Raw genomic sequence first — 15,072 nt, 5'->3', positions numbered from 1 at the left:
ACTTCTGAAATCTGCACCTCACTGAAATGAGGTTTGGATTTTGGGGGACTATGAATATGTTCCCTAACTCCAAAGGCCTAAAAGTTAGGGGAAACTGATGTGTGCAGGAATGGTATTAGTTTCTGGATACTCTGGTCTCTCTGTTAGGGGAGAATTTCCTTCCGTGTATGGAGAAATTAGTGCACAAACCCATCAAGTTTTTTCCTTGAGAACAGACTGCCCCCTATGACAAGAATCACCTTTCTCTGACTGTGAATTTGGAGTCATGTGCCACTGTCAGCTCTGCTTTCTAATTCAGGAAGCTTAGCTATTTCCTACCTGACAGAAAAGACTTTTAACCTCTGCACAAAACAAAAACAAAAACAAAAACAAAAGCCTACAAAAGCACTTAAGATACTGATTGTCTTATTTAACATCACCTTAATTAACAAAATACCTATTTCCTTTTTTTGCCATTAACCAATGTCATCTTATCTCTTCCATAGGACTTTATAGTCATTGCACATACTTGAGATTTTTACTACCTTGTGGAAAAGCAATCTCACTGATAAAATGAAGAGCAAGCACTTGCAAGCCAATAAGATGTAAAACTGCATGTGAAAGAGAAATATTCTATGTAGCCTACTTATTTCAGTTAACATTCTCCTGTATATTAAAGCTACATGTTAGCACCAGACTTCATGCGTGGGTTACTGACCAGAGAGCCAAGGAAATTCAATCTCTAACTTCTTGTTGGCTTGAGAAGCAAAAGAAAAAAAAAGTGATGAGCATTTACAAACAGCACACCTTGAAACCAAAAATATCCGATAGGGGCCCTCATTTTGGTCAGACAGTTTCACTCCAGAATGAGAAAATGAAAAATAAACTTTCGCTCGGCCCCAGTGACAGCAGGGAACAGAGCAACCCTATGAAAGAATAGTCAAGTTCCGTCTTCTCCATTTTCCCCCAGTGTTTTGGATTCTTCAGGCTGTGGTGCTTGAAAGTTTAACCATTTTCCTTTGGGTTGGGTGTTCTCAGCACTCCTTTCTTTCAAAAGGCACAGGAGCTCTGCCCTAGAAAAATGAATGGAAGTGCTGGGGTTTAATTTTTCATCAAAGTGCATGCTTTCTCCATTTTCCCTTCTCCCTCCCGCTCTCTGTCCCGGCTAATGTCACTTGCTTCAGCGGAGAGTTCCAGTAGGGTGTTTTCATTATTCCTTTCTTTCTTTTTTTTTTTCAGCAGGCAACACAGTATGTGGTTGATACATGATTAAGGTCAAACAAAATGATCTTTGGGGGGAGAAAAAGGAAGACTGTCCCTTCTGATGTTTACAGAGAAAGGTGGTGAGCTCCTTAATCAAGAAAGTCAGCTTTATGCCAATACATTGTTCATCATGTTGAGTCCAGGCCTTGAGATGAATAGTAAAGGAAACAGAAGGTGGTAGGTAGGGGCAGTAGAAGGGTCCAAGAGGCCAGTTACGGAAGCATTCAATAAATGTTGTCTTGCTAATCACTTCTTCTACGTCTGATTTTTGGCAGGAAATCCAGAAAATTCCTTCCTGATAATTTCATTAACTACAAAATAAGAGAGAGAGAAAGAGAGAGTAGGGGGGAATGAGAGGATACAGATACAATGGATCAGGTTACTTTCTATAATTTAAAACAGTACCTTGAAGTTTCTGCATTCTTTAAAACCTTTTTCCCCATTAAAGTTACACATCTGACATCCTTTCAACATAGAACTTCCTCCTGGTATAGTGGCACTTGTCTGATAATGCTAATAAGTGCTTTGATTACCTCATTAGTGGGTTAATTTTAAATATTAACAATGATGCCAATGTTCTTTGCAAAACTGAAGTGAGTCTGACCACATGGCATCTTTTAAATAAGCTACAGTTTCCTCTGGTTATATCTCTCCCTCTATCTCTCACTGAACACATATTTTTACTTTCTCTATAAGGCACCAAATTGTCATTTCCCACATAAATATTAAACCAGGTAGTCAGTCACCATTTTGTTGTTCAGTCATTTTCAGTCATGTCTGACTCTTCATGACCCCATTTGAGGTTTTCTTGGCAAAGATCCTGGAGTGGTTTGCCATTTCCCTCTCTGGCTCCTTTTACAGATGAGGAACTAAGGCAAACAGGGTTAAGTGACTTGCCCAGGGTCACACAGCCAATAAGTATCTGAGGTCAAATTTGAACTTTGGAAGATGAGTCTTCCTGACTCCAGGCCCAGCACTCTATCCACTATACCACCTAGCTGCCCCAGTTAACATTTATTAAATGCCTGTTATGTGACAGGCACTGTGCCAAGCACTAGAAATATAAAGAAAGGCAAAAGACAATCCCTGCCCTCAAGGAGCTCACAATCTAATGGGCAGTCAAGAGTACATGTATAACCAATATCAAATTGCTTTCCATATCAGGGAGCAGGGAGGTTGAGAGGGAGAGAATTTGGAACTCAAAATTTTTTAAATGAATATCAAAAATTATTTTATATGTAATTGGGAATGAAATTAAATTTTTTTAATCAAATTGCTTTCCATCTCAGGGAAGAGGGAAAGGAGGGAAGGAGAGAATTTGGAACTCAAAATTTAAAAAAAAACAAATGTTAGAAATTGTTTTTACATGCAATCAGAAAAAAATATTTAAAAAATAAAATGGAGGTATTTAAACACCTGGGACAAAATAGAACTCTCACACAGCTTAAGACTAAAAGAAAGATCCTTTAGAATAAGGATATGGCATTTACAACTCAGGCATTCAATAAGTCTCTTAATGAAGATTAGTGATTTTCTCTTGACAGGATGATGTCACGAGCTAAAGTGAGGTGATGCCTTTGTGAGTTAAAAGTTCCCTGAATGCTTACCAGGTCCCCACAGAGGTGAGTACTGTGATGTTAGGATTTCACTTACACCAGCTAAGCTATTGATGGATGTTAGAAGTCCTCTATAGAATAATTGTAGTAGCCCAGGATGTAGAACCTAGAGAGACCTCAAGGATCATTAAGCCCAATCCCAGCATGTTGTGGGACTTGATTAAGATCACACGGGTAGCATGTGACCCAGCTGGAATACGAGCCCAGGTCTTCTGATTCCAATCAGCAGCACATTTTCTACTACCCCATGCAGAGTTGGGGTATTGACTTGGACCTAACTTCTACTGTGGGTTTAGACCCCATATGGGGTCATGTTACTGAATGTGGGAGTTGAAAAAAATTTGTCAACACTAAAAGGTTATGTATACATATTTTTTATCCCTATATACCTAGGATTATATAAAAATTTTCCTGGTGAAAAGGGGTTTCAAGTTGAAAAAACTCTTAAGCCCTGGACAAGGAGACAGTCACATCACTTAACTGAACACATATAAACTAAATGAGAAAGTTTGTTTTGAGTACTGCAGTACCATTTCATTATAAGCAGTTGAATGTGATGTGGTGGAAAAAGCATTGGCCTAGGAGTGAGACACCTGCATTTAAGTCCCAGCTCCTACCACTTACCGGTTGTAAGACCTCTCTGTGCCTCAGCTTCTTCATCTGTAAAATGGGAATGATAATCCTCGAACCACCCATGTCACAGAATTATCAGGAGGGTAGCATCTCCATAAATTTTAATTGTTTTTGCTATGTTTGCTAGAAGGTGAATTGCACTATATTGGATTATGCCATCTTTGTTTAATCTGTGGTCCATCACAAATTTCCTTGAAATGAGTTTTATTATTCCATACATATGTGTACATATATCTTAGAATTTATATATACATATTTCATATTGGAATTGAATATATGTTCCAGATCAACAGACTGACTTAGCATGGACTCAAAACCAAGAAAATATCCATTTGAAAGTAATAGCATCAGGGCAGCTAGGTGGTACAGTGGATAGAGCATGGGACCTGGAGTCAGGAGGACCTGAGTTCAAATCCAGCCTCAGACATTTGCTATATTTAGCTGTGTGACCCTGGGCAAGTCACTTAACCCCAATTGGGTCACCAAAAAAAAAAAGGAAAAAAAGAGAGTAATAGCATCATCAGTTTTCATAGGGTCCTAGATTGGAAGCTGTAAGTGACCTCAGAAGCCATTTACTCTAATGCCTTCATTTTACAGGTGAAGAAATTGAGTTTTGTGGCAATAGGTTTCCTCTAGGACACAGACCTAAGTATGAAATTGGAATATGAAGCTGTTGCATTATTAAATTATACTGTAAGCTTTTTGAGAGCAGATATATTTTATTTATCCATATATGTCCCCTAGTACCTAGTTGAGGACCCAGCACTTCAAATTAACCCCTCTAAGGGTTAATGGGAAGAAACATATTGTTGTTTAGTCATTCTGACTCTCTGTGACCCCATTTGGGGTTTTCTTGGCAAAGATACTAGAGTGATTTGCTATTTCCTTTTCCAGCTCATTTTACAAACGAGAAAACTGAAGTGAGCAGGGTTTAGTGACTTGCCCAAGGTCACAGAAGCTAGTAAGTGTCTGATACCAGATTTGAACTCAGGAAGATGAGGCTGCCTCATTCCAAACCCAGTGCTCTATCCACTGAACCACCTATCCGCCCCTTGGGAAGAAATAAGAGTAAAATTTTGGCATTTTGTTTTAGGTTGACCCCATGGTCTAGCTCTTTAAAAATTTTCCTAGTGTTTTCCCATCTATAATCTCATCTGATTCTCAGAACTACCTATAGGATTGGCAGTACAAGTGCCATTGTCCCCATTTTGCAGAAGATGAGATTAAGGCTAAAATCAACAGTTAAGGATTGGCGTGACTTATCCAAAGACTTATCCATGGAGTTCAGAGCTAGGGATGCAACAAGAAAGGCTCAGTTCTTCACTAAATGTTTACTAAAGCCCCTGGCAGGTAAGTAATCAGAGACAAAGTACCTCCTCTGCTATACTTGGCCTCAGCCAGGACAGTAGAGGAGATCTGGTAAGGGCCCTGAAGTCGCTACCTAAAGCACTTAATAGCCAAAGAAGGAAACATCAGCCTACAGCTCCTTGTTTGTAGTCTTGCCGTCTACTGACAAACTGGCTTAAATCATTCCAGACCCAAAGGTTGAGGATTTATTCTTCTTATTGTTACTTAAAGGGAGATATAGTGAAAGCCAACTGCCAGGAGTAGGTGAGATTTATCCTGTTTCATGTGAAGCCCTTTTAAGCCCGGATTGTGAAGGGCTTCCTGTTTTCTCAACCCAGGAAATAAGCAGAGTAGATCATTAATGGAAACTTTTCACAGCCTTAAATTTCTAAAAATAGCAGGGAGGTTAAAAAAAAAGTGGGCATTCATAACATAGAAAAGGGTCTGAAAAATGAGTGGGCATCAGCTGCAACAGACAAGATGAGGTGAGGAGTTTATGCCTTTGAAGAATCTTTCAAAAACATAGTGCCTTTCCCTTTATCTAAGCCCACCTGCCTCAAATAAGATGAAAGTTGGCCTGCTGTTTGAAATATGTATTTTATATACACTGGCCGTCTATACCAAACCTTGTCAAGACAAGAAAGGCAGTCCAATAGAATGGAAAGACCACAGGATTTGGAATCAGAGGATATGGGTTCTAATTTATGTTTTGCCTCTTACTAGCTATATGATGGGACAGCTAGATAACACAGTGGATAGTGAACTCAGGAAGACCTGAGTTCAAATCCAGCCTCAGAAACTTATTAGCAGTGTGACCCTGGGCAACTTACTTAACCCTGTTTGTCTCAGTTCCTCATTTGTAAAATGAGCTGGAGAAGGAAATAGCAAACCACCCCATCTTTGCCAAGAAAAACCCAAACGGGGTCATGAAGAATAAGACATGACTGAAGTGACTATCGACAACAAAAGCTATAATGCTCTTGGGTTATGATCTCTTTCCCTTCTGGGCCTCAGTTTCCCGATTAGTAAAATGATGAGATTGTAGTAGAAAATTTCTAAGGCCCCTTCTCATTCCAGATTCTATGATCACAAGAGAAAATATTTGGTTAAAACATTAAGTTCTTTAAAGGCCAGGGATTGTTTTACTTTTGCCTTTGGATCTCCAGTGCCTAGAACAGTGCCTGACACATAGTAGGCACTTAATAAATGCTTATTGATTGAAGGTAGTTTGAGTCCTTTGGGATTTGTGTGGTTGTTTTTATCAGTTGGTTGGTTCAGAGAAGAGAATGGGAAGCAAACTCTTAATTAATTTTGATATGCCACTCTGAATTCAAATAATACTTGCAAACAACTGTGAGCTGCAGTGCAGATGTTTAATGTAAATCCAGCAGCAAATTCTAATCCATATGCCTTTACTCCAGGAGATTTCTTTTCCCTCAACCCTAGGTCTTTAGTCCTGACATCTCTTATTGCCAAGGTTGAGGAGAACATGCTTCTGGAAATCATTAGCAATGAAGAAGAATCCATCAATCAGCGAGTTCATAAAGTTTATCGTTATAAACAAGTTTATAAATTAGAATACACTCACTCTCCGCCAGACTCTGGGCTAGATACAAGGAGGGTAAAAAATTCATAGTATTTGCATGAACCAAACCAGCAAGCTGACCTAAGGATCCAAATCACTCAGTGCTGTCTGAGCAATAAGGGATATCTGCGGCAAGGTGCCTACTGGCTCCTCCCATGCTGTCGACTGTATGGATGCCAGCTCTGACGAGGTGGGTCTAAAACTGAAGCCCCGAGCAGCAGGATTGAAGAGGCGGCGTTGCTCCTGCCAGCCCAGATGCTTTACATCAGTGGAGAATTAGATGACTCATGCTCCTGTCCAGCTACACGCTCTTAGGGTCTTATTTACATTGTAGTTCTGGGTGCCCATTTCATGCCCTGTACTTAGCTGGGGGCTCCCTGAGGACAGGAATCCTGGCTTAATTATCTTTGTTCTTTGCCCTCAGCCTCTAGCACAGAAGTTTATGCCTAGAAGTTGCCCCACAAGTGTTTGGTGAATGATTGTGAGAGATTCAGCTATTTATGTGAATGTGAACTTTTGGAAACCTCTCCCTGGCCTAATGTGCTTGGCCAGGAGGCGCTGCTAGGCTCCAGACGACTACATCATAGCCGGGAGATAGCTGCTGATCCAGGAAACACCAAATACAATTGGAGTGGAATGGGAATTTGTGACAGGCACTGCTTTGGACCCGTAAACATCTCACAAGGAAAATGCTTTAGAATCTAGAGCTGAGTAGAACCTTAGAAGTTATCAGATCCAATCTCCTCGTTTAATAAGTGAGGAAACAGAGACCCAGGGAAGAAAAAGTGGCATGTCCAGGGTGACACATGGAGGAAACCCATATGCTCTGACCTCACATACAGTGCTCTTTCCACTAGACAATACTGTACTGGGATGCTGCTGCTTTTTTTTTTTTCTTTGGCTCATCTCTTCTGGGATCTTTTCAGCTAAGGATGAACATTTCTACAAGAGGTGGGAATGTGTTTCACCTTGATTATGGAATCTTATAAGAGGGGTTTTTGTTTTCTTTTTTTGTCAATGGGCTGTGGAGGGGGATTTTCATTTATTTAAAAAATTAATTTGGAAAAGCAAAATATTTCTGCAAGAAGACGGGACTGCTTGGAGCATTAACAGAGCCTTGTGTCCATCATTCCCTATGGTCCTGGACAAGTAGCAGCAAACAAATATCCATAACATTTAACATTCTAGAACCTATTTTCTGAAGATCCTCCCCAAAGAGATGAAAAGAAACTCAAAATCACCTAATCTAATTCCTACCAGAGCAGGAATTCTCCATTCAGCACCCCTGACATTTGGTCATCTAGCCTCTGCTTGTGGAAACAGAGTTAAGATTTATTTCTTTTTCTTTTTTTTGTTGGTGGGGCAATGAGGATTGAGTGACTTGCCCAAGGTCACACAGCTAGTACGTGTCAAGTGTCTGATGCCGGATTTGAACTCAGGTCTTCCTGAATCCAGGGCTGGTGCCTTATTCACTGTACCACCTAGCTTTCCCCCAGAGTTAGGATTTAAATCCAAAGCCTTCAACTTGAAATGCAAAGCTTTTTGTCATAATTACTTTTATTTCATTAACAGCTAGCTATTTTGTGAGTGTCTACTGTGTGCAAAGCTTTCCCAGCTTTGGAAAACTCATGATCTCTGGAGGTAGTCCATTCTATTTGGAAAAGTTCTAATTATAAAGAATTTTATCCATGTTTTTATGTATTCTTACCTATAATACATTATGCAGATAAAATTCAAGGATTACTCATATAACATTAGGATATGAGACCTGAAAGTAGGGAACTGGTGATTACTAAACAGTGTTCTTGTCCCGAGGTCATATTGGGCCTTTTCTACAACACTATTTTGGACTACTTAGGGCTCTAGGGTTGGTTTGCCCACCTGCTAAAGAATGGAGCTTCAGTAAGGTATCCCTTTGAATATAGACAGGTAGCCTTGGGGTGGTAGAAAGAAGACTGTACCCAAGAGTCAGAAAAACTGGCATGGCCCTGATGTACCCTGGTTGTGTTAATGTAGCCACATCGACTAATCTCTTTCAACCTCCATTTCCTCAGCTGGAAAATAATAATAATCGACTAGAATTTATATAGCATTTTAAGATTTTCAAAGCACTTTACATATGTTATATCATTTGAAATATAATTTGGCTTAGTATTATAATAGTAATGCTTTCTATGAGGGTTTTTTTGGGTTTGATTTTTCTGGGAGTCAGAAAGACAGAAAAGAAAGTATATATCTCTGGTAAGTACCAGGCTTTATTCCTCTAATTTGTATATGGATAGTTTTATATTTTTATTTTTCTCCCCCCAGCTTGAATATAGGCATAAGACCACAATGTAAGAAGGATCATCCAATCATAAATATAGCAAAACTGCTTAAAGTTGTTTTAAAACTTTTTATGCTATAATTCTAATAACTCCCATTTCTATTGTGCTTTAAGGGTTTTTTAAAGCACTTTCTTTACAACTATTCCTCAGTATTATTAGTTCCACTCTACAGATGAGGAAACTGAAGTAAATTTCCCAGGGTCCCAGAGCCAATAAGTGTAAAAGCCAGGATTTGAACTTGGACCTGTCCTAGACTCTAAGTCTACCTCTTTATGTTCAACTGAACTGTGTCCTCTTTAGTTATATTCCCCACTGGGTTCAAGCGAGGACATATATTTTGTGACTCCCTAGAAAGAATATACATTTTTTGCTGTAGCAATTTCCTATCCAGCCCCAATGTAATGCAAGTTTGGGGTGATCTGATGAAGCCAGGGTGTTTTGCTCAAAGTAGGTACTCAAAAATAACTGCTTGGGGCAGCTAGGTGGTACAGTAGATAAAGCACTGGCCCTGGATTCAGGAGTACCTGAGTTCAAATCCGGCCTCAGACACTTGACACTTATTAGCTGTGTGACCCTGAGCAAGTCACTTAACCCCCATTGCCCTGCAAAAAGAAAAAAAAATTTAAATAACTGCTTGTTCAGAACCAGAACAAGATTGTATGCAGTCATAGCAATACCATAAGGATAATCATCCATGAAAGACTCAGGTGCTCTGATCAAGATAATGATTCAAGATCATTCCAAAGGACCGATGATGAAAAATGCTATTCAAACCCAGAAAGAGAACTGATGAACTCTGAGTACAGATTGAAGCACACCATTTGGGGGGGGGGCAATAAAGGTTAAGTGACTTGCCCAGGGTCACATAGCTAGTAAGTGTCAAGTGTCTGAGGCTGAATTTGAACTCAGGCCCTCCTGAATCCAGGGCCAGTGCTTTATCTACTGTGCCACCTAACTGCTCCCAAAGCATACTTTTTCTTTTACTTTATTTTTCTTGCTTTTTTGTGACATGGATAATTTGGAAATATGTTTCGTATGACTTCACATGTATAATTGGTAACATATTGCTTGACTTCTCAATGGGAGGGTTGGGATGGAGAGAATTTGGAACTCGAAATTTTTTTAAATGAATGACACAAATAGATAAATCAATTAATAAAAAAATTTAAAAATAGAAATAACTGCTCACTGAATTGAGACTAAGTGTGACCTGGATTAAAATCTTAACTGTGTTACTAAGTACTTGTATAACTTTACGCAAGTCATTTTCCCTTTCTGGGACTTAATTTTTTTTCTCTGTAAAATAAGAAGGTACAACTAGATGCCCTCTAAGTCCTAAATCCTATGATCTTATGATCGATTTCTTTAAAAAAAAAGAGAGAGGAATTTATGAGCTTTTTCTTGCTCATAGTAGATGCTTAATAAATGTTTATTGATGGATGGATGAATATATTTCAGGAATAGCCTGATCTATAACTCTGTCTTCTTACCAACTCATGTGTAACATTTCCCCTCAGCTCACCCCTGACTAAGAGGGCCAATTTTTAAGTTTCAGTGTGAGCATTTATACCTTGGAAATTGGCAAAATCAGGGCTTAATTTAATTGCTTTTTTGATTATCTAGACTTAAGAAAGTGATGGCAAAAGTGTTAATAATATAGCTTAAATTATTTTAAAATGTGTCATGTGTACTTAGTTTTCCAGGGAGCTGGTTGTTATACATTTACCAGCACATCCTTCCCAAAGGACAGGAGAAGGAAAGTCTTGTTCCTCTTCCAAAACCACCTCCATGGACATCTGTCTCTTACTTCATTTTATTGCATTTTTTGTTCTGCTTTTTTCAAACTTAGGGGGCATCGGAACTTCAGACTTTCATGGTTGAGTCAAAAACTTGGGCTGGCTTGGAAGAGCTGTCCATTCTGGACCCATCACATGGTATCACTTTCTCAAGCAAATTTTGTAAGCCCTTAAGGATGAATTAATTTTGGAGAGGGATCAAAGAATATGGGAGCCCTTAGGCACAAAGATCAAGATAAATATACCCAGGGAAAGGAATAGGTATACACCCAGAGCTTCCTGGACATGATTCCTTGAGAGCGTTACCAAAGAAAAGTAGGTTTTCTAATTTACTTATAAGACTTAAAGGTGAAAGTTCCTAACTCCTTGTTTTATAGAGGAAGAAACCAAGGCCAAAGAAAGGGGAGGAATTCTGCCTAGGTCACACTGGATTTCCACCCACTTCTTCTAACACCAAATCCAAGGTTGTTCTCTGCAACACCATGCTGACTTTCAACTCATTCTTCCCTATTACAGAGCTGAAATGAAACCATTGTGGAAAAAATGGAATTAGCCCAATAAGAATAAGAAATTAGTTAACAGCGAAGGCTATAGCATTCGCCTTGGAGCCCAGTTCAATTAATCTGAATTGCACAAACATTTATTTAGTGCTTACAATGTGCAGAGCACTGGGTTAGGTGTTGAAGAGAGTAAAGAGTTTATATAAGACCTAAATCCTGTCCATGAAACTCCTTATCCAGCAGGAAGATATAACACAGAGAAAAGTAACTAGAGTGCTGACACTGGAGTCAGGAGGACCTGAGTTCAAATTTGGCCTCAGACACTTGACACTTACTAGCTGTGTGACCCTGGGCAAGTCACTTAACCCCAAGTGCCTCAAAAAGAAAAGAAAAGTAACAAGTACAAAGCAATACAGAATAGGCATGTTGCAGAGAAGTCTATGTGGGGTCTGGGGCAGGGATAGGGCAGGAAAGGTGGAAAGACACCTGGAGTGACCTGAGAAGACTGTATGGAGTGAAAGGGCATTTAATTTGGCCTTTAAAGACTGGGTTCACCAAGTGGTAGTGAGTAGGTGGAAAAGACTTTCTAGTTAGAGGGGATAATATGAGCAGAGGCACAAAGACGGGAGATTTAGAGCACGTCAAGGAAGAGAGAAAAGTCCAGGTCTCCTGTCTCACTGTACTTCTCCACCATTTCCCAGCAGCCTTCTCACACTAGAAGATGCTTCCACTCCGACAGCCTACTTCTCTAATTAATGAGTTCCTACTCAGGACCTCAATTTGAGGAAATGCTTAAGCCAGCCTTTTCTGCTCCATCTGATGTATTGTCCTGCCCCATTAGGATATAAGGTCCTTGAGAGCAAGGACTCTCTTTACTTTTGCTTGTATTTGTATTCAAAGTTCATAGCAGAGTGATTGGCATGTAGTAAGTACTTAAATGAATTTTCTATCTAACTAAGGTACTAGAGAAGGTATAGAGAAGGCAGTAAGAACCTATATGAAATGTTTGGAATGAGGGTTATACTAAATTGTTGAAGGCCTTGAATGCCAGGTTAAAGAGACAGGGAACAATTGAAAGGGCTTGGTCAAAGGAAAGATATAAACAGATCTTTACATAAGAAAGATGATTCTGCCAGTGATAAGTAGGAAACAAGGATGGAGAGAATGGCAACAAAACCTACAAGGATACTTTTGAAATAAGCCATCTGGACAAGAAATAAGGGCCTAGGGGGCAGCTAGGTGACACAATGGATAAAGCACCGGCCCTAGATTCAGGAGGGCTTGAGTTTAAATCTGGCCTCAGACACTTGAAGCTTACTAGCTGTGTGACCTTGGGCAAGTCACTTGACCCCCCCCCCCAAAAAAAGGGTCTAGTTGAGGGGAGCAATCCACAGAGTTTTGGCCAGATCAACTTTGAGCAGAAGAGATGAGTGAGGCAAAGCGAAAGTTTTATGGTTAAATTTGGTCCCCTTGACCAGGCCCCAATTCTGTAACTTGGTCCCTTCTTGGCTGCCAGAGACAAGAGTATGAGTAAGAGGCAGCACAGAGGGAGGAGGAAACCTAGTTTAGAAGGGTTTCCTGATAGGACAAGGGTTTCTCTTCTTATCCCCCAGGAAACCCTGGGGATCTTGCTTGATTTCCCAATGGATTGAGTAAAAATCTCAAGATAAAGAAATGGGGTTTTGGCTGACAATGAAGGCATCGGGGATTGCCCTTTGTTCCTAGGAAAGCAATTACCAGCCTTTCAGTCATCAAAGCTGTTCTTCCTGTCATCTTATCCTGGCTTAGAGTGAGATCAACAATCTGTAGGCAGAACCACCCTCAACCAGAGTTCAGAGGTATCACAATCTCTCTTCTGCCTAGCCCTGGAGAACAAACAAAAAGACAACTCAAGGATGACATGGATCACCATCCAAATTAGGGAGGACCTAGTTAGCAAAGTGGGGAGGAGCCAAATGCGACCTAGTCTCCATTTGTCCTCTGACCCCCTTTTCCCACCCCACTCCTAGGCTAGGTTTCCTCTTATCTTGTTTTATATTTATATATGACCAAAGCTTATATGTCTGTGTGTGTGTGAATTAAAAGTTATGTGACTATTGTGAGTATTATTTTTAAGCATGTGCCTTCTTTTTATTTTTTTCTTTCAAAAGGATTTCATTTCAGGGGTGAGGCCTTCATTCATGGATAACTTATAATTGGATCAATCAGAGAATATGACAAAAAATATTCCAATCAGATGAGAGCACAATACTTAGTAACCAAATACTGCCAGGAAATTTACCATCCACTTGGCAATACTTGTCTTGAGATAGGGGACTAAAGGTAAGAAAACACCAGGTGAGAAAAAAACACCCTGCTAATCTCCTTACCTCCAAAAAACATTATCCAAGCATTGCAACACCAAGATAGGTGTGACAGAGGTGTTCATGGGGCTTTGGTGCTAAAACAAGCTGAAGCCAGGCTTCCAGATATCTGTATATCCATTTTCTCATGGAACCTCAGTTCTGGAAGGGACCTCACATGCTCTCTAGTCTCTGCAATAGGAAGGCTTTCTCTAACATCCCTGATAAGTGGGCATCTACCCTCTCTATCTGAAGACCTCTAGGGATGAAGAATTCACTAGCTGTCCCCCACCTCCAGCACATCCCTAAGGTGACTTTCTATTTATCTATAAATATTTTCCAGCTCTTGAAAAAACAAAGACCTGACCAGCCCATCTCCCCATTTGAAAAGCTTGATGGACTCCCTAAGTTTAGAGCCCTCTGGGTAAAAATACCTCTGCTTAGCATTGAGAGCCCTTCACAATCTGCCTCCAACCTAGCTTTCTAGACTGGCTCCACTTAGTTTACCTTTACCCACTGTACATTCCAGTCAAAGTGGCCTGCTTGAAGCTCCCCATGCACCCCATTTTCTCTTCTACCTCAGTTCCTTTAGAGGGATTTTCTTTTTTTTTTCTTTTCTTTTTTTGAGAGGGGGGATTTTCTATCATATATAGGAATACCCTCCCCTTTTCACCTCTGCTTCTTAGGATTTGCAGCTTCCTTCTAGGCTCAGCTTAAAGGCAGGCTTCCTGATTCCCCCTGATATTGCCTTGCATTCATTTTGTATTTACTTATTTATGCACATGTCATACCCTTCCTCCCACCCCCAACAGAATGTAAGCTCCTCCTGTCTGATCCAACTACACTGGCCTATTTGTTATTACTCTAACATGACACTCCATCTCCCTGGAATGCTCTCTCTTCTCATCTCTGCCTCTTAGTTTCCCTGACTCTCTTCAAGACTCAGTTCAAATCCCACCTCCCCCAGGAGGACTTATCCAGGTCTTCCAGCTATTAAAGCCTTCCCCTCTGAGATTATCTCTCATGTGTATGTGTATACATACACCCATACCCACACACATATATAATATATGTGTTTACCTCTTGTAAAATACATCCTGGGAAGTTATGAGTAAGAGACATCACCCTAGGATTATGGGTAGAGAGCTTTTAGGGACCTTAGAGATCAACTTGTCCCATCCCCAATTTTACAGGTGAAGGAACCAAGGCCCAGAAAGGGGAAAGGCTTTGTCTCAAGTCACACAAGTAGTAAGAAGTAGAGTGAGATTTGGTACCCAGGTACTTAAAATATACAGCTAACTTTCAGGCTAAGTGATTTGCCCAAAGTCATGTAGCTAGTAAATATCTGAAGCCAGGATTTGAACTCAGCTCCTCCTAACTCCAGGGCTGGTGTTCTATCCACTGTGCCACCTAGTTGCCCTTTATTTAATAAATTCTTGTTGAGTTACTCTTCATCCCAGCTAGTAGAATGCCCAGCATGCAGTAGGTGCTTAATAAATGCTGGCTGAATTGAATTAAATTGAATGTGGCTTGCATGTCAGTGCAGGCCCCATGGAAGGAAAGGTCAGTTTTTAATCATTTTTGTGCAGGGGCTTCCATTCAGTAGGAGCTTTCATGTGTACACTGATGAAAAGCCCAAGCTACCTATTGTGAAATACAGCCTGGGAAGTTATGAATAAAAGAT

The 15,072-nt window shown here is 40.2% G+C and overlaps 1 protein-coding gene across 1 annotated transcript in view; it reads right to left on the bottom strand.

Annotated features, from left to right (window-relative positions):
• Positions 1 to 925: 925 nt before the first annotated feature.
• The window catches only part of NFATC2 (nuclear factor of activated T cells 2), a 172,596-nt gene continuing 158,449 nt past the window's right edge, over positions 926 to 15,072 (bottom strand). Inside the window, exon 10 of the mRNA XM_043985401.1 lies at positions 926 to 1,553. Coding sequence (XP_043841336.1) covers positions 1,498 to 1,553 — 56 coding nt within the window. The 3' untranslated portion in view covers positions 926 to 1,497. The remainder of the gene's footprint in view (positions 1,554 to 15,072) is intronic.

Source organism: Dromiciops gliroides, chromosome 2, assembly GCF_019393635.1.
Source record: "Dromiciops gliroides isolate mDroGli1 chromosome 2, mDroGli1.pri, whole genome shotgun sequence".
NCBI lineage: Eukaryota > Metazoa > Chordata > Mammalia > Microbiotheria > Microbiotheriidae > Dromiciops > Dromiciops gliroides.
Note: the sequence above shows the minus strand (reverse complement) of the source record. Positions and strands in the feature narration are given on the sequence as shown.